General features: G+C 34.2%; 1 protein-coding gene across 1 annotated transcript in view; it reads right to left on the bottom strand.

Annotated features, from left to right (window-relative positions):
- The window catches only part of LOC138693303 (lachesin-like), a 1,195,137-nt gene that overhangs the window by 46,963 nt on the left and 1,121,832 nt on the right, over window positions 1-26,342 (bottom strand). The window contains exons 7-8 of the mRNA XM_069817176.1: window positions 25,848-25,979; window positions 17,214-17,333 (exon numbers count right to left, since the gene is read on the bottom strand). Coding sequence (XP_069673277.1) covers window positions 17,214-17,333; window positions 25,848-25,979 — 252 coding nt within the window. The remainder of the gene's footprint in view (window positions 1-17,213; window positions 17,334-25,847; window positions 25,980-26,342) is intronic.

Below are 26,342 nucleotides of genomic sequence, written 5' to 3'. Positions count from 1 at the left end.
GATATTCGAAATAGATGGTATTTGGGGAGACGGGCCGAGGATTCGCCATGAAATTACCTGATACTCGCCTTAATATTGAGAAAAATCTGAGACATTAGGCCCAAGCAGAATTCGAACTCGCGCCCAAGAATAGCCTCAGATATCAAATCCATCTCTTTACTGTGTAAGCCATGCCGATGGCAGATATATTTCTTTATTTTCCTTTTAAAAAATTAACGTTGAAAACTTTTATCATTCTTAAAAACAGAAGATTCTCAGCAGTAACCTATCTTAACATGCAAAACTCGAATCTAAGTACAGACATGGTAACAGCTACACCACTAAAAGCGACTCTACTTACAGAAATAAGGATAGCAAGAAAACATTGATTTACTCTACACTTCGTACATGGTGATAATTTATGCTAATCATATTCTGTGGATTAAGTTATAGTACTAATTCCGGAAGTAGAATCAAGACGGAATATATCTGCGTAACAGCCGCGAGGATATACACACGGTCGAACCGTCTTTCATGAATATTTGAAACACAATTTCCTTTAACTGTAACCTATTTAATTTTAATTAAGTTATTCTAAAGTGTCTTCTCACCAAGATTTCGGTCCCTGAGTAGCACATTAAAGTCTAATAAGATTATGGACTTCTTGATACTCCGCTTTCAACTATACAGGAAGATGCGGTGCTGACAGCCTAAGAATTCGGCACAGTCAATAAAGGGTAACATTCAAACTACTGAAGAATGTTGGATTATGCAATATGATTCATGAAATATAACTCGTTTTAAAGGAGTATTCTGCTCATATAATTGTGAGTAAAGAAGTTTGTACGAACTGGTATCAGATTCCCAATAGATATCATTTAAATAATTTATATTTAAAAAACAGAAAGCCAAAACAAAAGCTTGCAATTTAATTTAATCACTCTGCGAGCGGCTAAGTTTACATACTCATCAGACCATGGCTGATTAAATGTAAGTACAATCTTCAAGAGGAATGAAGTGAATGAAATAACCTAGTGTGTATTATTAATTGCTAGTATTTTTTATCAGTGCGATAATATTCCGATTACAAGCTCAATCCACGAGCTTCGTAGTTATAGAATATTATAGGCTATTACTTATCTCATGAAACCTACCTGCGAGTCAGGGGATGAAGAAAGTGGGCTGAGAAATTTCCCTTCCTTGCTACGCTTTCACTTGTAGCTAGCGAGCTCACTTAAACCCATCATAAGGTTCTGACTATAGGCTACGTCGCACTTACTTACAAATGGCTTTTAGGGAAACCGGAGGTTCATTGCCGCACTCACATAAGCACGCCATTGGTCACTATCCTGTGCAAGATTAATCCAATCTCTATCATCATAACCCACCTCCCTCAAATCCATTTTAATATTATCTTTCCATCTACGTCTCGGCCTCTACAAAGGTCTTTATCCTTCCGGTCTCCTAACTAACACTCTATATGCATTTCTGGATTCGCCCATACGTGCTACATGCCCTGCCTATCCCAAACGTCTGGATTTAATGTTCCTAATTATGTGAGGTGAAGAATACAAAGCGTACAGTTCTGCGTTGTGTAACTTTCTCCATTCTCCTGTAATTTCATCTCTCTTAGCACCAAAAATTCGAGGCTTATTGTATGGATTCGTGACAAGTTTTTGTTTACGGTGATGGATTGTTAGCCCTTCGCCCAACCCCTAAGATGGAGGACCAGCCTGTATTTACTTATTTATTACTTATAAGATTCTCATCAAGTTTAATGAGAATTTGCAGTTAAAATTACCAATCAAATGCAATCAACGAGGAATAAGAAAAATAATAGAAAATATCTTACTTAATATTAATTAAGTCTACTATAATATAAGCAGAAGACATGTCTAGAGTATGTAGGCTAAAAAGTAACAAACTGATGTGAAGTGGGTAAGATGGAAGGAAAAAGAGAGGAAAGCTACATTCCAGGAAGTTGGAGCTAGATGGCTGACGAGAGAGCAACTTAATTCAGTCAAGAATCCAGAGACGGAGGCACCGAGGTATGGCATTAAATGACACGCCACATACGTGATTAAAGGAATGCAGACGCAGATTCACACGAGCAAATATTGAATCTTTGTGAAGCGTCAAGATACGTAGACAAACTTAGAGTTCAATTAGCGATAAAACATAACCACACAAGCTAGTGTAGTAAGCTTATCTCTTTCCTTCCTATACCGATTCGTAGCCTACTGTAGTAAATACTTCTAAAGTGCCATAGATTGAATTATTTAACACTTCCTGCTAACAGGAAAGTGTTTGTACGGCAGTATTGAAATCGGAGTGTATATTTATTTTTACTTGGTTATTTAACGACGCTGTAACAATTACTAGGTCATTTAGCGTGAATTTGTGATAGTGAGACGGTATTTGACGAGATGAGGCCAAGGATTCGCCATACATTACCTGACATTCGCCTTACGGTCGGGAAAACCTCGCAAAATACCTTACCAGGTAATCGACCCAAGTTGGAATCGAACCCACGCCGAGATCAACTTCAGATCAGCAGGCAAACGCGCCATCGCCTGAGCTACGTCGGTGGCTATAGTATGTATTTCACATATATGGTCAATTTCATATTGATCTAAGGTAACAGAATATGTAGGCAAAATGTAGTAAACCATTGTAACTTATTAAATACGTATAATCGTTACCATAGAATTTACTATTTCCTCCTTTTTTTTTGTTTCAGAAAAATTTAAACATACGCAAATTTCGTTTTATGCCAAAAAATTAACTAAATCCATCGCATCATAGATTTATAAAATCCAGGTACACAGTAACCAACCTGGTTTCTTACATAAAATTGTACTAAATGAAACACGTCGAGAAACTGGCTCAATATTACTTTCAATTCCAGTACAGCATTCGAAGCAGTCCCTCGTAGCCGTAACATTTTCTTTTGAGTTGAAAAATGAAATAAACTAGATTGAAACTAAATCAACAACAGACTGATAATAAATGTATATGGCTGTTTACCAAATATTCTGATTCATTTAAATTTCATAGACGATATTTGTACAAGAAAGTTTTGGTTATTTATTATTCACTGATGACTTAAAAATCTTTCGTGTGATAGAAGCACTGCTTCTTCTTTCTAGGGATTATCCCGGTCTCAATTCCGTCTCTTAAGGGTATATGTACGTGAACGAGCATAAATATTATCAGAAAATGCAGGCCCTAAATTTCTAAAATTTTATAAGGAAATAAACTCACAATTGGACAAAAATTACAAGGTTCCACAACAAGGCTTATTAGAACTTAAATATCTGATAAATGTATATAAACGGTAACTAATAATATTTTTCTAACCACTTTTATCAAAGTATGGGAAAAAAAAATCAGCAGTTACATCATTTGGTAAGCATAGCATTGTTATGGTCTCTCTGACGTCTTTACTATTTTTCCTGCATGTTATAAACACCTATTTCTAAAAAGTAGATTACTCTCAGACATGTTTATTTTAATATAATTAATTTTTATTTGTCCTATATAAAATATATTAAAATTTACATAATATTTTGTTACCTAATTTTTCTACTTTCAAAGAAATAGGCATTATTGTACTCTACCTTTTGTATAAATGAATGATAAATCAGTGTACAAAATTTGAGAATTCTATCTCTAATGGTTGTGGAGTTATGAAACAATATGTGTAAAAATTTTCAAATTTTGGAAAATTTAATTTGAAGTAAAAAGTGAATTCTAAAAAAATTATTAATAATATTTTTGATACTTTTATCAGATATTTAAGTTCTAATAAGTCTTGTTGTGGTACCTTGTAATTTTTGTCCAATTGTGAGTTCATTTCCCCATAAAATTTTAGAAATTTAGAGCCTGAATTTTCTGATAATATTTGTGGTCGTTCACGTACATATACCCTTAAGGCTCTTCCTATAGATGTTCTCCCTTTTATGTTGTATTGTATTATCATTCTTGGTAGTCTTTTAGTATCCAGTATATGTGAATGATATTTCAAATTCTGGCTATATAGATATTACTTCATTTACTGCATGGATGTTCAGGTCTTGTCTTCTTTTTATTTATCTAGTCTTGTGCAGCTCGTAAAAATTTTATTTCTATTTTTTGGACGTGGTTTCGTTCCTCTTGTCTTACTGCACAACATTCAATGTTGGGATAGCCATAACCTTACAGAAATTAAGTTGTGTTTCTTTTCTAGCTATTTTCAATGTTTTTCTTATCATTCCACAAAAGTTTTGATATTTCTGTAATTTGTTATCTGCATCTTGAACATAGTCGTCTGCAAATTTAAAATGGTGAATCTGTCCGATCGTTTCATATTTTATTACAATAATTATTCTTTGTGTTGCAGGAATACTTTCTACGAAAGCAATAACTTTACTGTAGTTTTATCATTCATTCTTTCATAACTTTCCACCCAAGGCAGGACTTCCACTGCAAACTCAGCATTCTCCAATCTTCTCTACTTTCCACCTTCCCCTTAATCTCAGCATACGATCCATAAATCTTAATATTTCCTATCATCTGATATATTTTTCTGCTCAAAACTTTTTTCCCTGTTCACCTTTCCTTCCAGTGTATCCTCCAGAACAAATTTTATTTTTTCTTAGTCAGTGACCCAGCCAATTAGTTTTTCTCTTCCTGATCAGTTTCAGCATTATTCTTTCTTCATTCACTCTTTCTAGCACAGTCTACTTATTATTTCTCCGTCCATTTCACACGCTCCATTTTTCTCCATATTCACATTATTGGGTTGGGGACAACTCGCCACAGAAAATTGGCCACAGAGGCAACTCGCCACATAATTTAAATTCGTATCAAAGACAATTCGCCACATAATTGAATTTCGTGTGAAAGACAATTAGCCACACATTAAAATTCGTGTGGAAGGCAATTGGCCATATACTAAAATTCGCTACAACTTGTAATATATGAAGGCAATACTCAAATTCGCAATAATTTATAATATATTTCTCTGGTAACAAAAGACAAATCCAGAAGCTGTAAACTAATTCTGAACTATGGCGGAAGAAATTCGCTTCACAAAATCAGAAAGAGGCTCTGACAAATTAATATATCTTGGCTACATGTGCACGAGACTTAGAGAAAATAAGAATGGAGTTGTTTGGCGCTGTGACATGCGTGGCGGGTGTAATGCAACAGTCACGTTATCAGAAGATGGAAGCAGCGTCGTCAAAGAACCGTCTGAACACAAGATTCATTCTGTAGATTGGGGAAGGATGAAGGGAAAGGAATGTGTAGAGAATAGTGTGGCAAATTGTCTATCTGTGGCAAATTGTCTATTTGTGGCTAATTGTCTATCTGTGGCAAATTGTCTATTTGTGGTAAATTGTCTATCTGTGGCGAATTGTCTATCTGTGGCGAATTGTCCCTATTACTAATTTTCTGTGGCCAATGTCCGGGACCGCACATTATTTTGTAATGCTTCTAGTTATTTTCCTTCACTTCGTCGTAATTTCCATGTTTCTGCCCTCATACAGCGCCACACTCGACACATAGCACTTCGCTAGTCTGTTCCTCAGTTACAGTATTTTCCCACAGGTCCGCAAAAGATGCTCCTCTTTCTATTAAGAGCTTCCTTTGCCATAGCTATTCTCCTATTGAATTCCTGGCAGCAGTCCATGTTACTGCTTACGATACACCTCAACTATCTGAAGTTGTTCAGTTCTTCTACTGCTTTATTTCGAATTCGTACCTTTACCTTCTTTATTTTTCTTCCGAAGTTATTAATAGATAATATATTTCATTTATAGACTTCACATATCAGCCTTAGAAGATGTATTGACATTTTGAGATTATTTTCTCTCCTGTCCATTATTAAGATATCATTTGAATGTAACAGCATGTTGAGCCTTTTGTTTGAGTTTTATTCCCTCTGAGTACATTTTTTTCATGTAGTATGACATCGTCAATGTACAATGTGTTAAAAAAGAGTGATCCTCATCTTAGACCTTGATTCGTTTAAAAATGGGTTGTCCTATAAAAATATTTCCATCAACTTTATTTCTGTGCACTGGCGTAAAACTTTGATAGTCTTTATAAGACATGCTGTATAGCCTCTTTAATTATTATTTTCCATAATTTTTCTCTTTAGACTCTATCATATGCTTTTTCGAAATCTGTGAAAGCTATAAAAGTCTGTAAATTATATTCACTCTTTTTTATCTGTATAATAATTACAAAATATTATTCATGCATGACCGTCCTCATATAAAACCATTCTCTTCCAATAAAGGGGTATCAGCAATGCATTTTGGTCTGTTATTTAAAATACCAGCATTGGTAATTTACATACTGACGTCCAAATACTAACATCTGTTTAATTTGTAGGTTTGTTACGATAACTTTCTTCAATATGGATATAACATTTTATACAAGATTATGTTTGGTATTTGTCCATTTATCTAGTGTGTATTCAGAAAATGAAAAAGGCATAACTTTAACGGTAGTCCTTCCTTTTTAATAATTATTCAATATTGATTCATTCAGACCCAGACGACTTTCATTCGTTTGTCTCTTTAAAATGTTGCTGACTACGAAATTCTCTAAAGTGACATAAGCTCTATCGTCATATGGTGAAAAAAATGACATTAAAAGTAATACTTACAAAACCAACATTACAATCTTCGTTAAGAGGCGATATGACTAAATTTCTTAACTTCTACATAAACGATTTCTGGATTGCACTTTGAATTTTGAACTCAATTTACACTATTTGTATTTTTCTTACTTATTGCTTTACTATAAGTGCAATTACGTCTCCAAATTTGTACTATGTGCATTATATTTCTCTGTGCCTTCTTAAAGATGTGCTTAAGAAAGTTTGCTTTCCATACCCGTCCTTATTCTTTTTTGTACTACACATAACAATTTTTACCTGTCCTTATATTTTACTATAAAAACAATGTATCTTAATTATTGAAGACTAATCTGAAAAAGTATAAAGAAAGTTATGGTTCAGGGAATTTGAAAGGTATGCGCAGAAAATTTCAAACAACAATTTTGAACTTCCTTACATGATTTACTAAGATTTAGGCCTACTGCTTTGTCATAAACTTCTACTGATATCTACATTAAATAGGCCTAACTCGACGCTGTTTTAAGTTTCCCATGACTAGATTCAATTTACTTTCCTAACTGACCTCTATTTCCAAATTCTCCTAAACTCATAGATTCATTTTACTTTCCTAACTGACCTCTATTTCCAAGTTCTCCTAAACTCATTGTCATCACACTAAATACGATTTACCACAATTACATCTCCAAACTACTGAATTACAACAATTATGTTACTTTTATGCGTAATTTTCCTTTCTCACGTTTAATATAGTTTTTGACAAAATGAGATGAAATTTTGCACAGAGGCTATTTGTATACAGCACGATAATTGTATAAATTTTCAAAGATCTAGCTCAAATGCTTAAGAACATTAAAATTCCTTCTCAGTGTATCCTGTATCAGTGTATGACCCAACTACCTGTCGGAAATGATAACTGGCTCACTACCTACGTAACAGATAGTTTCCGATGTACCCTGATTAACAAATCTACATTTTTCAGTAACTATCTTTCACTTTCGGTGGCAGATTGGATCTCATTTACGAAGAATCCCCAAAAATGTACAGTCCTATCTAGAAATACCTTCTTCTTTGGTATCCGTGATTTAAACTCTGTGGAAGCTGTTTTAGAGTCCACGGGCGGGGGAGTGAATATTTTTAACTCTCTTGTTTTCACTAAACGTACCATTATATATGCAAACAGGCGAGGTGTTGGTGAGGTTACACAGGACAAGTTGGTGCTTCTCTTTCTCTCTTCCTCTCGTGCGGCCGCAGTAAAGTTGCTGAGAGGATGCGCAGTAGCGGGAATCCCCTAGTCCCTATCCCCTCCCCTGCAAGTCCCCGGAGATTTGGTGGCTGTGGTGAGAAAGGAGCGCGGCGCGCAGTGTAATCCCGGCCGAGATAAATACGGGAAACGATAAATAACCTGAGAGTAGTGGATGGCGGCCTGCAAGGTATTGGACACTCACTGCGAGCTCGCTCAGCAACCAACGTACTCCTTCATGAGTGATTCGCAGACAGTTAAGGATGCTATTTCACTAAGAATGGGCCTAACAGGTATTAATCGTCCTGAACAGTCAATGGCCGATACAAACTTCATAAAATCAGAAACTCGCGAATGAATTAAACAGAGACTAACGATCCTCTATGTGATATCCTTATTATTATTATTATTATTATTATTATTATTATTATTATTATTATTATTATTATTGAAGGATATGAAAATTAATGATTTCAATTCTAATTTCAAATTTGAACTTTAATTCAATTAGGGAGAGAAAGGAACTGGCCACATAACCCATTATAAATTTTTTTATTTTATTGGGTTATTTTACGACGCTGTATCAACATCTAGGTTATTTAGCGTCTGAATGATATGAAGGTGATAATGCCGGTGAAATGAATCCGGGGTCCAGCACCGAAAGTTACCCAGCATTTGCTCGTATTGGGTTGAGGGGAAAACCCCGGAAAAACCTCAACCAGGTAACTTGCCCCGACCGGGATTCTAAACCGGGCCACCTGGTTTCGCGGCCAGACGCGCTAACCGTTACTCCACAGGTGTGGACCCCATTACAAATGTTATGTTTTATTCAACGACGCTCGCAACTGCAGAGGTTATATCAGCGTCGCCGGATGTGCCGGAATTTTGTCCCGCAGGAGTTCCTTTACGTGCCAGTAAATCTACTGACATGAGCCTGTCGCATTTAAGCACTCTTAAATGCCATCGACATGGCCCGGGATCGAACCCGCAACCTTGGGCATAGAAGGCCAGCGCTATACCAACTCGCCAACCAGGTCGACTGGTTACCATTTTAATATTTTACATTGAAAACTAGTTAATCAAAATTAACGAAATTTTCCAAAAAGGTCTTACGAGTCTTACAAATGTCACATGAATTTAATTTTGGTTAGAAGAATAGTTTAGTTATATTCATGAGTTCTTTGAAACTACTTCTTTTGTTTCCGTTAACTCAAAACATTGGTTTTTAATGTACTTTTTTCAAACCTAGCATAGCAATGAACCTTCGGGTTCCTTAAAAGCCATTTGTAAGTAAGTAAGTAAGTATAGGCAGCAGTGTGAATATTTTTGACACGTGTTAGGATCCATAGGTTACATTTTGAGGAACAGAGAATCTCATATAATCATTAAAATAATATAATGTTCAACATTATCCTACTTATGAAAATCGACACTTCAAAGTCAATATTACATTAGTGATTTATTGTAACAGAAAGTAATGTTTCAGATTATCCCCTTTTTCATCCACTCTTAGCGAGTGCATTTGCAATAGAGGAAATCTGTTAATAGTCGGGTTGCGCCATATTTCATATAGACTGTGTTTACCACGATATTTCAGAATTATTCGCAAAGGAAATTACAGTAGAAATAATTCAGCATATAATATCCTAGGGACCCGACAATATACGATTCATACAAATATTTTAGTTTCTTTTTTACAATTTTTCCTAATTTTTAATTGTGATTACAACTTTAGTATTCAATCTCAATGCAGAAATCAGGACATTCACTCTTCAACAAACAATAACACTTCTTTCCAACAAACAATTCGCTGATTTTCTGGGCAGAAATACTGGCTTCAAATTATAGAAGAGAGGGTGTGTTTGAGGGTGGGTTCGATTTCCGATAGAGGGCCGGGTCGTGCGGCATTGACCATAGCAGCAGGAAGCACCAAGTCCGGGAGGGATGGCCTACAGTCGGGGGTAATGAGGTCACTTATGGTGTTCAGCAGCTTTTATCAAGCCTTGTCATCCGGATACGAGAGCCATATTGATTGCACCATCGGAAACTGGTCGGGAAAGTAGCTGCCATGTAGCATCTCGTTCATGTTATGGTTTTAATGATACGCGCCTATCGCTGCCTATATTTAAAAATCGGTATTACAACAATTTCAAGACTTGATTCATAACTAATTGTCGTGATCAAGCAGATCCTGTTTCAGAATTAAATTTATTTAACGCTATTTTGCATAGGTAGTATTGTAGTAGGTTAATGCTAAAACGGTAATGGAGATTTGGTAGAATGAGAATGACAGGAAAAATTTAAATATTATGCTTTAAGGAATAGTGTCAGAATCATCCTCGTCAACATCTTCATTCATGGTCGTTAGATCTGTTTGACTTCAGCCCAACGCTTCTTAGGTCAGCCCACATCTTTCCTTTCTTTTGGCTTGTGTTTTATTATTAGTTGTTTAGAACAGTGTTGTCAAGGACACCGGCCACTACGAGAGGGTTGTGGCAAGCGTGCCAATCGTAACAAGATCTTCTGATGACATGATTGTCTACGGTTCGGGTTCCATATAGACACAGACCTACCTATAAAATAAACTTCTATGAACTACATGTTTGGGATTGTATAACCTATGTTAGAACGTTTTATGTTCAGTTTATGATGATATACGTAAAGTTCAGAACTCTGTACAATATCTTCATTCATTATAAAATAGATTAACACAAGAAATATAGTAATAAATACAAATATTTAGGTGTTTACAATCACAGATGATGGAAGGAACCATGTAGAAATGAAAGAATGGATGAAGAAAGGAAAATATGCAATATCCACTCTTAATCAAGTATTATGGGATAATAAAATCAGAATTGAAACTAAACATAAAATTTATAAATCAATTGTGAGAAGTACAACTTTAAACGGGGCAGAAACTTGGCAATTGCAAAACGCATTCAAAAATAAATTTTTGGCCTTAGAAATGGATTATTGGAGACGATCAGCAGACATTTCAAGAAGAGATAAAATTAGAAACGATATAATCAGAGAGAAAATGCAAGTTAAGAATGATATTGTAGAGGATATTTTCACAAAATAATATGGTATGAGAATATGATGCGAATGAATACGGAAAGATTACCAAGGTTGTCATGTGATTGGACTCCATCAAGAAGAAAAAAAAAAGAGGAAGACCTATGACAACGTGGAAAAAGGGCATTCTGGAAGCTATGGAAAGAAGACAATTAGGAGAGGACCTATAGAGAGATAGAGGGGAGTGGTATCTTGAAGTGCGATACATTTATGAGTGACTGTAAATTAATATTTGGCTGTCAGAAAATGTGAAAAGGCATTGTAGACTGACTAATAATAATAATAATAATAATAATAATAATAATAATAATAATAATAATAATAATAATAATAATAATATTTTAAACTGTCAATGTTTAGTAGTTTTTTACGACATTTTGTAAATTGCTGTGGTTATCTAGCGTCTGTTTGATACGAAGGTAATAATGCCAGCGAAATGAGTCCAGGGTCCAACTCCGGAAATTTCACAGCATTTGCTCTTAATGGATTACCCCGGAGGAACCTCAAGTATGTGAAGATTAATTTTTTTGGTCCTACAGAATTATGTGTTCTGGTTACTATTTGTTGTTAATGGAGAAAAATTCGATCCGGCGCCGAGGATCGAACCCGAGACTCCCAGTTCTACGCACTGGGTGCTCTAACCACTGAGTTACGCCAAGACTCAAACCATAGCCGCGCTGGATAGAATCTTTCTTTTTTATAATACAGTTACTAATTCTAGAACACTGACTCTTATTCTTCAAAATTCGTCAAATCCCTTTAGCGGAACAGTAGGAACTAGAGTGAGACAAATAACCTACGGCTTGGAGCTCACGTCTTTTTATAGCAATCCTAAGAACCTTAGACGAAAGCCATAAATGTGCATACGGTTTAGTCGTCTTTTCCTTTTTTTCTCTCTCTCGTCTGTCTTTGTCTTGTAAAGAAGGCCAGCGAAAATATTATTTCGTTGTTGGAGTTAACGTAACGAGACGACTTTACTATAGAGCAGCTAACACACGCGCATACAGGGCATATTGGAAAAACGGTAAAAAAAATATACTGACAAACTTTTTCGTGGTTTTTCGACAGTTCCGGTTTCTCTGTCAGAGTGACCAAGAACGGTTTCTGCGTAGCAGACTGCCATTGGCCGCTATTTTCCCAAATGAATTTTACATTTACAGCCCAGTAGTTCAGAACTCTGCCAAGTGATTTTCCCACATCGCAGTTTCATTATACATTATCTTTACGTTAATTTGTTTGTTATTTATGGAAAACTGATAACTGAAATGAAATCGTAGGTACACCTGTGAGACTTACTTTGAATAAAAATGAAGTTGTATCGAAGATTTTTCAACGCACTTCCGAGTGCGATATAATTGGAGTTTCTTTCAATATCTGAATAATTAAACATTAAACATAGATTCATAAATGATGAATAATATTAGAAATTAAAAGATCAGTTTAACATTACAGCAATCATAATGATGGCGATAGAAACAATGCAGATAAAAGTAAGATCATAAGAAAATGGGAAAACTACGAGTATTATATAACGCAAAAACTAACATTTAAATACACATGCCAGTTAATGTTATAAGTAAATAAATAAATAAATAATGAAATAAATATATATATATAAATAAATGGATAAATAAGTAAATGAATAAATAAATAGTTAAATAAATAAGTAAATAATGAAATAAATAAATAAATAAAAAATAAATAAACAAGTAAATAAATAAATAATGAAATAAATAAATAAATAATAAATTATTATAAATAAATAAGCGAACAAATAAGGTATATGGAACTAATTGTATTCAATACGTATTACAGTATAAACAAAATATATAAACTAATAAATAATAAAATAGATTATATCATTATACATGATAGAATATTATACCGACAATCACAATTAAGACAATATGGCAACTACCTCATAGCAAGAGATATTGATAATGTACCTTGCATATTCAACGAAGTTCTAACGCATCATGGATTAAGTTACTGCTGTCAACTTTTGGCCAAATATCGTACTTGACGAAATGACAAGTGACGAACTTTGGAGACCTGGCGAACTTAGATATACTTACCTTATTTGAAAAGCAGACTCTAAACATTCTATATGTTTTTGTGTGCTTCATTTTGATATCTTATTTTAGCTGTCGTAAGCGAAGTGTTTCATTTTTAAGTTATGAAGATACGGAGTACAACCACAGTCTAGTATATACAGTCACGAAGATCAATGCGTAGTAAATATGCATCCATAGATAGTTGCTAACCACTAGGATCGCTAATATCGCCCCATTACAGACAATGCGAAATAACACCGGCACAGTCTATTGTTCCTAGCACCCTCACAACTCAATCTTCGTGACTGTATATACTAGACTGTGGTATAACAGTGTTGAATAATTTATCGTCTCTCATTGCAAGAACAATTAAAAAGTTTGCTACATATTTACAGCTTAAGACGTTTCACTTCTGCCGCGCGTAGAAACTAAACACTCATTTCTTTAATTACAATGTGTAAATGTTGGATCGAATTTCAGTCACAACAAGAAAATGAAAGTGTGAGATTAAATACGTGTCTTGGTACTTTTTTTTTTATAGAATTTCATGCTGTTGCGCTTCGAGTTACGTCACAAATCAGATGGAAATTCAATGAACTGTGAAAAATTTCACCGATTTTTTAGTGTCCTGCATCCATGAATGAATGATGAAGATGAATGGATGTAGCGGAATGATTAGTGTAGGGTTTAATGAGCACGAAAAAAAATTCAGTAATGAAAAGTAACACCTTCAAAAATTGGCACGCAATTTTTCATACTAAACGTTTGGTGTATAGACACATTTGTAACGTCCATTCAATACAAAATTCCCCCTAATTAAAATCCCACCCAGTGTGAATGATTCCCATCGTGAACCTCAGTTTATTGAAGCAAAAAACAACCCACCACTCCACAAGTGTTTAAATGAAAACTGGAAAAGCGCGATATTTAGGAGTAAATATGAATATTTTTATAGCATTTCTTAGAGCAAGTTTTAATAGAACAAACATTTTATTTCTCAATTACAATTATTATTTTAAATATCGGGTCATGGATTACACAGTAGACTATCATAGGGTGCAAGATTTAAATCCCAGTTACGGCCTATGGATAAAATTGATTCTGGAACAAATTTCTTTCGACTGGTACGGTTTCACTTCTAATTCCAATTTTTTCATTGCCCTACTATCACCGTTTGATTATCTCACTGGCCATACTTAAATCCGTATTGTACAGGAAACAGATTTCGCTGAGATAAATGCATTTGGACTTCTACTGTTAAAGTTTGAATACGGCTGCCGAAGAAATAGTGCATGCAGTTCACATGGATCAATCGTGGAACTCTTTTGTATGGCGCACTGTGAACAGATAACACAGGCTTAAGGGACGTCAAGGTTAGAGCATCGGTATATAGCTGAGTTCCATTCTATGCAGTTCACTTAATTCGCGGCAATGCAGTAGCAGAGACTGTTGTAGCTTGAATAACTTTTCAAATTTGTTTTTTTTTTTTAATTTCGGAAATGAAATTTTTAACATGAAAAAAATGTTTCAAATAATTATTGAAGATTCCCTTATAACTTTCTACAGGTATTTTCCTATTTTACAGATATATTAAGGATGAAAAAAAATAAAATAAAATTAAGGGATATCTAAAGTGTTCCATGGTACAAGAATTTCGTGTACCTTGGATTACACCTTCTTGAACATCGAAACACAGGGAATATAGGTGCAAATATAGCTGTAAAAACTCACAATAATTAAGTAATGTATTTGCCATCATTTTCAGGCTTCTCTGATTGACATTTTAATTCTTTTAACTGCTTCAATACATCCGGATCAATTGGGGTCCTCTTAACACAGGGATGGTCACCAGGAGCGAATCCAATCTCTAAACAGGGACGCTTAATATTCATCCGTCACGGAATCAACGCTGCGCGGTGTTCGGCGGGGAAGAAAGGGATTAAAGAGAAGTCATATGGCTCTCCGTGAGAGAGCAGGATTAGCTCTTGGTGCCCAGCCCTGTCCTAACTCCAAACGTACTTCGTGGCATGATCTTAAAATAAATTAAAACAAAAACAAATAGCATAGTGTACCTTGGAACATGTTACTTGGTACAAGATGTTTTATGATCCAAGATACAAGAGGGTGCAAATTTAAACAAATATGGCTGCCTAAACTAGCGATGACAATAAGTAATGGAAATTAACATGTATATTTACTCACCAGATGATAGGGAACACACCGTACTTGATTGATAGTTACAAATACAATTTGATTTGATGTTAGAAAATATATAACAATGAACAAAATATTTACTTTTGGTAGCAAAAAAAAAAATGTTTCGTCCACAGAATTCACATTTTGTAATCAATCAAACCGAAACTATAACCAGAGCCACCTAGCGGCGTTATCTACAATCAATTTCAATTTCAATCAATTAGGTAGCAGCAAAAATCTGAAAGAAAAAAAATTGTCTAAGGTACACTATGCTCAAGGTACAACAGTTTCCGTACACATTGGAACATCGAATATTCATAATATATTATGATAGTATACGTAGTCTACATTATGAAAAAAGAACAAAAAAGCGTCATGATCTCTTTTTATGGAAAAATCCTGTCGTTTAACAACTACTGTATTTGATTCAACATTCGGGAATTTTAGCAAAAATGTGAGAGAAATGAGCTGAGTTTAATAAAAAAATGAAGACGCACATATCGCTTCTAACTGAAGAAAAAAATAGGAAGGATTTTAAGTCTCCATGAGAACATTAAGAAAATTAGCTCACCAGGCAAGTGTATCCAAGATATCAGGTTGGAAAGCGACGATATAGTTGAAACTGATCTGTAGTCGTTCGTAAGCATTCTTTACGATCGCCATTTTTCACATTCTATAAACACATACAAGGGAGTAAAGAGTATAAATTCCATTGTTTTAACTAATGATTATTCATGTCATAAGGAAGAAAAAATGTCCTTACACTTTTTTTCTAATTGCAATATTTAACTAATTATTAAATTTTACAATATTACACATTTTGCAACATTGCTGGATAGGAGGAGGGGGCTTAGAAATACACAGTACAGCTCAAGCGGGGAAGAGGGGTTTAGAAGTACACAGTAGGCCTACAGCTCAAGCGGGTAAAGACATACCGGTACAAAACAGATGCTCTGTTGCAATACAGGAGCGGACCATGACAATATTGTTGTTGTTTACATAAAACGAGCAGCAAATACTAACTTTCAATCTCATTAATAGAACATTATGGTAAATTTACATTTTATGTAACAATATTGCTCCATTGTTTTAATTGTATGTATAAAAAGTAAACAATAATTCTTTTCTGCACAAAATCACACGAACTTTTTTCTAATGCAACATTTTAATCTCTCCCGCTTCCGTAAAGCTGTATTATTTTTAAACAAATTTCTGGTTGTCTGATTTTCGAAACGGGCTAGGAGACTTCTCGTTTCTAATAATCGTTGAGAAACTGGTACAAAACTTCGCCGATTAGGTAACCTTCTTTGAGGAAAACGTTGACGACAAATCCTTCTTACCTCACTTGAATTACGACGACTTTCTCCATAAATTAATAACATATGATATTCCTGAACTGTGAATGACATTGTAAGTTGTTAATCGAATACTCTGTAATGAACTGTCATCCGTTCGGAAGTAGAGCTATGGACAGGGAGCTTGAACTCAGCTGACTCGTACTTACGTCTGTGCAGAGTATTGCCACGTCTCTCACGCCTGAATATTAACAAATTTAAGCATGCATTTTTAATTAATTTCACGAAAACGTAATAGAACACACAAATATTTCTTTAAACTAATATTAACTCTTTGCTAGATATATCTACTGATGTAATTGGTTTCGTAATTTTACTAACGACGTAAGCAGTATAATGCAAATAAAATAAGAAAATAATTTTTATGGGAAAACTATCAAGTGTTGACCCTATGTTGTATGGACATTTCTTAATCCTGTAGACCGTCCCCGACGACTGTGAAAAGGACGGCACTTATACTCCTTACACCCTGTATATAAGTACACATGATGAATCTTACTAGTAAATTTTATTAAGATATTTACTTTGCTAGAGACACTGTTCTACTCAGGACGGATGAAATTTGTTACACACAAAACGGTTATTCCAGTATTCCATGTAATTCTTATTCTAGCATAAAGTTCTTATCACAATATCATAATTCCCTTACTTATGTAGTTCGGTAAGTACAAGTGGCCTACCTGTGTCCCTGTACCAACTGTTCATGGCCTTAGGAGACGCCTCGACGTCGCATCCTATGTCCACGTTGCTTCCAACCGGTGCGGCGACGAGTTGATTCGAGACCTTAATCAGTGGGTGAACTGCAACAGAGAACAAAACGAATCGGAGGGTACTTCATTTGAATACAACGTAATTTTATTCCCTTAATTAAAGAGTAAATAAATAAATGAACTCGCCTCTAAGCGTTCCCTATTTTAAATTAATGTACTTTGTCCACGTCACTGTAGTCTTTTCTTTCCAGCTTTCCGTTTAATCCTCACAATCTTCTACAGAATGCCGTCTTAGGGGTACTACGAGGAGAGGGGCAAGAAAGGCTAAGATGGGAAGGAGACAGTGGAAGAAAGAGACCAACGAAATTTATTACAAACTTTGCATGGTTTCAGGATTTAAGTGAATTTTAACCTTTGCACTTTTCCTTTCGTAGGTCTAAGGGCAATATGCAACAAATTTTTAAGGACAATGAACTTTTCCTGTAGGAAATGTAATTGACCGAGTCAATAATAGTATTAATATATTACTTTTATATACAGGGTGATTCACGAGGATTTAACGTCCCTTAAGGAGCTTATTTCCGAAGACATTCTGAGCAAAAAATGTCATATAAACATTTGTCCTAATCTCAACATTTTCAGAATTACACTAATTTCAAGTTGTTTATAAAATATCATTATTCTTGAGTTTTAAGGATAAAAGAATATTACAGATAAAGAATGAACTATTCAGAAGTATCATTTCTTTAATTAGCTAGTATTCTGAAGCTAAAAATGTGTTGTGAATTAAGACTACATAATTAAACTGTAAAGAATCAAGTTCCAAGTTTGTGATAAGTGCGTAAGAATGATGCCATTTTTAGTTGAAAATTGAAAAATAAAACCTGTGTAAAACAATTAACAACACATTTTTATCTTCAGAACACTAGCCAATTAAAAATACTTTTTTTTACCCTTAAAACGAAAGACAAAAGGTATTTTACTAACAACTTCAAATTAATGTAACTTTGAAAATATTGACATTAGGACAAATGTTTATCTGACATTTTTTGCTCAGAATGTCTTCGGAAATAAGCTCCGTAGGGGACAGTAAATCCTCATGAATCACTCTGTATCCCAGGTTAACCGTAAGTAATATAAATTTTAAGGAGTTATTCTTTGATATATTTCAAACAAAAATGTTTAATACAATTTTGCTCGATTTCGCTTTCCTTCCGAGGAAGTTCCATTTTGTATTGATGTAACATATTTTCCTTCATTGCTTCTGTCTTTAATAACTACATCATATTTTCCATATTTGTTTATTTAATTAACTCCTAAATATTCGATTTACATTAATTTAATCGTCTTTCCACCTATTATTATTACTATTATTATTATTATTATTATTATTATTATTATTATTATTATTATTGCATGCTTTACTAAGATACGTAAGCGATAAATGTTTATAGAAACTGGAATCAATTAGCCTACCCAAGCAGAAAATGTTATACATGTAAATAAAATATTAATACGATGTACGAACGAAATAATTAGCGAATTCCCTGCGTCACTATAGCCCCACAATCTTCAACTGTGAAACAGGATAAAAGAGTTTTGCGAATGAAAATTGTGTACCTCATAACGAATATACAGTAAAACATTATTATAAAATAGACTTCAATCCACAGTTACCTATGCTAGAAATTATGGTTAAAAATGAATTTCAAACAATTGAGAACTGATAAAAAAAAGAGAAGAACAGGGACTCGAATCTGGAAAGCCCACTGCAAAATGCTTTTGAACTTATAACAGTTTAGTAATTTTATGTGCTCTGTACATAAGATTACGTCCGTTTAACATACCTATTAAATCTTTAGATAAGAATGAGTAAAGTTTTCTGCTTCTAAGATAAATATTTTTCAACTTGCAAAATCAGAAAGGTTTCGATGGATCAGGATTTTGACTCACAACTGAATGAAACAGAATTGCCTGCCTTGTAATCTTGGAAACGCAAATACCCCAAAGTATGTAAACTTGTTGAATGATCTTCTACAGAGGTATAAAAACTTGGGCTATACCATGTTTTTGAAGCTTCATTTTCTACACCCTCATTTCGACATTTTCCCCGCAAATTTGTGTTATTCCAGAGAATAAAATTGAGAATGCGTCATCAAAACATTAACTGCGTATTTGTTTTCAAGATATGGCCATCAGAAAGAGAATATAGCCAGTGCTGTTTCTGTTTATGTGAGAACTTAGAAACAAAGTGTATCGGAATAACTCTCATATATAGAAAGAAGTGAAACACAATATAAAGCGGTAAATTGCAGTAATTTCAAAAGAAGAAATAATGCATCTTGATTACACAACATTTAACACTGTATCACTTCGGAATATGTATGATAAGAATTTTCTTGTGTTAAATTTTAACGTACCTTGTTAACATGTTTCGACCTATTTTCGGTTATATTCGGAACTCGTCGTTGTTGGTCTTGGCGCCTCTTGTTTCCTGTGTGGGTGCGTTCGTAGTGTAGAGTCAAAGAGTGTATGTGTTTTGAAATTGAGTTGTGTGTTGAGAATATCGTTGGGGTGTGTTTTCGTGTGTCTGTATATTTCATATTGTTCCAGTGTGTGGAAATACTGCACATCCAACCAAAAAGCCAGAAACTCAACACACTAGAACAATATGAAATATACAGACACGAAAACACACCCCAACGATATCCTCAACACACAACTCAATTTCAAAACACATACACTCTTTGACTCTACACTACGAACGCACCCACACAGGAAACAAGAGGCGCCAAGACTAACAACGACCAGTTCCGAAGATGATCGAAAATAAGCCGAAACATGTTAACAAGGTACGTTAAAATTTAACACAAGAAAGTTCTTACCATACATATTCCGAAGAAATAATGCATGTTAATAGAAATGTTCTTAAAGGATATGAGAGATATGTGGCGGCACAATGACATCATTTCCAACATCTTCTATGAACATGATAGTTCGTTATTTTAATTTGGGTGAACAATCTATGCAATTGACTTAAGGAGCTATGAATATCCGACTCTGCAGGCAAACAACGTGCTTCCAACCCCCGCGCGAGGTCGCACAGCCCCGGATGAACATCTATTTGAATGCTATGTAGATATTAAAAGAAGTCCCTGCAAACACTCAAAGCTTTTATTGATACGTTATAAACCTCTTATTACACGGCATACATTAACACGTTAGTAAAATTCTTGACACACTTTCTCCAACATAGATTGGGGGTATAGATATGTCACATAAACTGAATCCTTCAGGTACTCCCTAAAAAAAAGTCACACGGTGTCATGTCTGGTGGCCTGGGAGATCAAGGGCAGTAGGTGAGATCAGTGGGGTAACACGTCCAATCCAATAATGTACATATACATCTTGATTACACAACTTTTAACACTGTATCACTTCGGAATATGTATTATATGACTTTCTTATGTTAAATTCTATCGTACCTGGTTTACATGTTTCGACCTATTATGGGTCATCCTCAGAACTGGTCGTTGTTGGTCATGACGCTTCTTGTTTTGTTTCCTGTGAGGGTGTTTTTGTGTGGTGTAATGTGTAATTTTACACAGGAAAGTCATATAATACATATTCCGAACTCAACAATGTAGTTGATGAACAATTCGGAAAAATTTACGAAACAATATTTGTACTATTGTTACTGAATTTTATTTTCAAAGCTGCAGAACGCAAACTACTTATGTAGTGTCCTTGTCATTTTCAAGAATGTCTCCTATGACGTCAGAAATTATACGATTTACGAAAGTTTGAAAGTTTGACTATCAAATTACATGTATCATATTAATTTCTCATTAATACTTATTAATGAAATAAGAAAGTGTTACCATCATTTTGAAATACATATATTAAATACGTGGTTATCTGTCGACTATGAAATAGCGAGATGGTATTTTTTGGCGAGATGATTCCAGGAATTCATCATGGGAATATCTTGCATTCGCTTTACGAATTGGGAGAAAGTCTCGAGAAAAAACAAACACGGAATCATCCTTCGATCGGATTTGATCCTTTGAGCGTGGGATCAAACAACTAGTATGATTATCACTAAACCACCAAAGGCGACTATAATTAGGAAAAAGTTAAGATATTGATAGAGTGAATTTTGTAAACTTGAGGAAAGTGAAAAAAGAAACCCTGATAAAACTCTCACCTATGATCTACCATACCTCAAGTCCCATTTCAATGAACTGGGAGGATCGAACCAGATTTCACTGGATGGTAAGCCCTTGCTTAGTTGAAAATTAACATCTCTCGTACCGTTACACGCGCTTCAAACACGTGGATTCCATTCATGGTGCAAACAACGTATTAATACTATTGATTTAAACTCATATTCGCATTTGAACCCACAAGCGATGAGCGCTACTGTACCCGTGAAATAAATTCAATTACCTTCTCTAACTCATTATGGCCTGAGACTTGTTTTAACTTGGTCTAATTGGCCACTCAAGAGATAATTATTGGGTCGTTATGACGCACTAATAAGATTAGAGAATAGGGTTCGTGATATACTTCCGCTAATTACCATCAGGAACAACAAACTAATGCTCGTAGATTTGGATCCCCTCGCACCCTTCAAACCATACCGTTTCAAGAATACCAGCCGCATCCGAGAAATGGTAGAAGCGATTATCAAGCTGTGTAGCGAGACAGACAGACAAAGTCACTGAGAACGGCAGCTAATTTGCACTGACAAATTAGTATATACGTAATAGGAGTGACACCAAAGATCAATTGGTACTGCGAATGGCGAAGCGGAAAAAAATGCGGGTTTGATCCTCACCTGAAGAATGAGAAGTTTCTTGCCGTTTTCCTTCAGGTTCAAGGCTTTTACATAAATATACAAAGTGGCTCACGAGGAGTTGCCGCCACTTACGGAGCATATTCACGAAGACATTCTGAGCAAAAACTACCATATAAACATGTGTCCTATTCTCAATACTTTCAGAGTTACACTAATTTGAAATTGTTAAAGAAATAGTTATTTATGGTACTTGTGAGGTAAGTGTATCTTTATTGAGCGAGTGGTAAGATTTAAGCACGAGGCGTCAGTCGTGTGCTTAAATTACACGAGCGCAATGAAGATCACGCTCACAAGTAGGCTACCATACGTAATTTACAAATTATAATGAAATATGTAATTTTAATATATATATATATTTTTTTTTTTTTCATTTTAAACGTGTATTTTCATCTGTTGGAAGTTTCAGGGATTATATAAATGCGTTCACGGGAACAAAGTTATTAAAATAAATTTACATTTCACTTCTGTAAACTTAAGAGGAATATTAAAATGTAATTAATCATCGTGTCTGTTTAGCTCAGTTGACTAAGGCGTGTTGTTATTAAATTCTATAAATGCTATAAACCCAACTTCGCAGGTTCAAGTCTCCTCGCATCCCAAAAGGTAAATTATTACAAAATTAAAAAAAAATACATATTAGATATGGATGCATTGAACAAATTACGATGTAGTAATATTAGTAGATAGAGAAAGGAGAGGGGGATTGAGTGTATGGTGATTTAAGAAATGGTAATAAAGAAGTAGAGGTAGTGAGTAATAGTTGAATGGCAAAGTATAGGGATGTGCCCGGGTACTAAGAAAATACAAATGACCTGAGAGGTAAAGTCTTTATTTTACTAGTGGAATAAAGTAATGTTAAATAAAATCTTACTTTACAAACGCAAAAGTATTTAGTAAACGCATGTTTTTCGTTAAGGTCTTGGATAAAATACCATTTTTTTTTATTTTAAAGGTAAAAGAATATTACAATTAGGGAATGAACTATTCAGGTGTATACTTTCTTTAATTGGCTAGTATTCTGAAGGTAAAAATGTGTTGTTGTCAATTCCTTAGTTGCTTTGTAAAGATTTTTTAATTTTTAACTAAAAATTACATTATTCGTACACACTTATCACAACAATTGCTACAGAACACACTATCCCTAGCAACTTGATTCTTTACAGTTCAATTTTGCATCCTAATTTATAGTTTACAAGAATTACGTGATTTGTAGCAAATGTGATAAAAGCGTAAGAAAATATAATTTTATAGTTTAAAATTTATAAAAAATCTGAACGAAGCAACTATGGAATTAAAAACACATTTTTACCTTCAGAATGCTAGCAAATTGAAGAAATTATACTTCCGAATAGTTCATTCTCTAATTGCAATATACTTTTACCCTTAAGGGGACACTCAACTTAAAAATTGGACAAAATGTGTTATTTTGTGAATCAGTTTTACAGTATTATTTTTTTGAAACTATTTATGATTTTTTAATCATTAAACATTTTAAAATTTAATTTCATAGAAATAAAAAATTAAATTTTTACACCAATTTACGTGACAGAACTAAATCAATACACAGAATTCTTCCCTTCTTCATTGAGAAGGCACAGTCAAATGCACAAAGCCTTAAAATAAAAAATGATAATTAAAAGTGATATTTCAATTAACGATTGATTAAAAATTTAAATATTTTTTATTTTGAAAAGTATTGGATCTAATGTGCTGAGATTTTGCATGTTACTTTCCATGTGTATATTAAACTTTTTCTCCAAATTTGAAAAAGATTGGTCAAATAGGAAAAAAAGTTTCAAAATATAGTTGAGTGTCCCCTAAAAAAAAGTTATTTTTAATAACTTCATATTAATGTAGGCTTAACTCTGAAAATATTTAGAATAGGATCCATGTCTATATGACATATTTTGCTCAAAATGTCTTCGTGAATATGCTCCGTAATTGGCGGTAACTTGAATATTTAACACTTCATCAACAACTGCTTTTAAACTCCGGGAAAGATAACACTTCATAAACTAATTCGACTTTTGCGAAATTTGAATATTCATAACTTCAATGTTATTTGTGACCAATAGTTTTAATGTAACCGTTGAGGTATTAATTTAATCTATTATATATAACATCGTAGAGATGGTACTGCAATAAATACATTTTATCTTTCCACGCTCAGGGAAGTAGAGTAGAAACGGCAGTGCACAGCGCAGCTGTCCAAACACAGCCCGTATTGAGCGGTCACTGAATCTATAACACACGAGATAAACCGTAGGAGGGAGAGTTTTTTTACAATTTGAAATTTCGAAAGTGTTAAAATAGTAATATGCGTTACAAGAGTGGTATGTTGAAGTTTTCATGTTCGAGGAAAAGTTTGAAAAAGTGAAATGTAGTTCAGCTTTTTTAATTTCCGAGAATTGAAAGAAAACATACCGCTCGTGTAACGTACATTATTTTGTGCGAAGATCGTTTATTACATACCTGAAAGAGGAATTTCTAATTAGTTGCAATGAAATGTCCATCTTGGTTTCTGTTCAGTGACGGCAAATTTGCAAAACAAAATTATCTATCTTCAACATTGTTGCTTTAAAATGTTTTCTGTGTTGACTATACTCCAGCAGGCCGTGATATACGTCTGTCTTTTTTTTTTCTTCAGTCTATGATGAGTCTGGAATCTTGTTGAGTTTTTCACGGCTTCCTTAATGTTACTTGCATCACGAATGCAGTAACTTTAGTGGAGTTGTAGAGTTTACTTAATTTTTGCAAATATTTAAAAACAATAATTAACAGTGCAATTTAGGTGAAATTGCAGTGGTAAGTTTCCAATTTATAATTATTACTATATTGAACGTCTCTAAAAATAATATGTTACAAACCTAAAGCAGTAAAATCAATACGTCACTTAAGCGGTAAGAAGAGGGAAATTGTTATGTGTGTTAGGTTGGGAATACTGAATGTGGAATTTTAGACTTTCCGCGGATTGGTTTTGTGCGGAAACCAAGCAAATACGCACGATCTCACACAAAATGCATATGCGAACGTGGAAAGATCAAATTTATGTACTGTACTTATGTGTGTATGTTTTTTGAAAGTCCTCATACAAACATAAAGTACACCTTTTGAAAATTGTTTCCTTACTTCCAGTGCAGAAATAAGACCGTCTATAATCACCGTGTCCTTCAGTACCTTTTTAATTGCTCCCTTCATACGTCAACAGATATTATTGAAGAAATCATTTCTGTTAGTCGAAATTCTCTTGAAAACTCGTACGCCGTTGGATATTGGAATGTTATAATTTTTCTTTATTTAATATTTTACATTAGTACTTCAGCTATGATATACAGGGTGTTTCAGAAATATTTTAACAAAGTTTGGGGACAAAAACAAAATCCTTAGTTTTTTAGTTTATTAATGAAACATCTGTTAGATATTACAGCAAGTGTTGCAACTTTAATCAGTTCAGAAACTCATAACAAATATTCAAAATGTTCTCCTCTTGTTTTCACTTTCATTGTTATGAGTTTCTGAATTGATTAAATTTGCAACACTTGATACCAAGCTGACAATATCTAACAGACGTTTCATTATGTTCTTTCATTAATAACTAAAAAAGAAAAAAAAATAAGGATTTTCGGATATATGTTTATACGAACTTTTTTCTTGTTTTGGTGTGAGAAACAAGCCTCCAAGGTTTGTCAAAGTATTTCTAAAACACCCTGTATACTGTAGATTATATTTGTGAATATACTTACAATGAACTTGCACCACGAAGCGCTTGCTGACCGGAGGTGGAATTCCGTTGTTCGCGATACACAGGTAGGCACCCATGTCTGAGCGTTGGATGCTGTTCAGCAGTAAGGTCTCCCCGTCATATGATCTTACCGCTGAAAAAAATAAAACGAACACCATGATAACTAAACATGCAATCAATACAATATATAATGCTTTTGGAATAGCCAACAAATGTATCTAGAAAAAGAATTAATAGATCTTTCGTCTCCTTCAAAATTAAATTGTTTTCTTAACACTCCATATAATGACCTTAAAGATACGATATAATTTAATATTTGCATCATGATATATTCGTAGTGATATTGACATTTCAATACAATAGAAATGGTGAAATAAACAAACGCAATTTTATCAATATACAGGGTTAATTCAAATTTAGACAGTCCGGTGGATACGGTAAAATGTAATGATGGATGGATGAACGGATGAACGGGAGGAGACGGACGAATGGATGG

This window comes from Periplaneta americana, chromosome 17, assembly GCF_040183065.1.
Source record: "Periplaneta americana isolate PAMFEO1 chromosome 17, P.americana_PAMFEO1_priV1, whole genome shotgun sequence".
In the NCBI taxonomy this organism is placed as follows: Eukaryota; Metazoa; Arthropoda; class Insecta; order Blattodea; family Blattidae; genus Periplaneta; species Periplaneta americana.
This window is presented reverse-complemented; position numbering and strand designations above follow the sequence as displayed.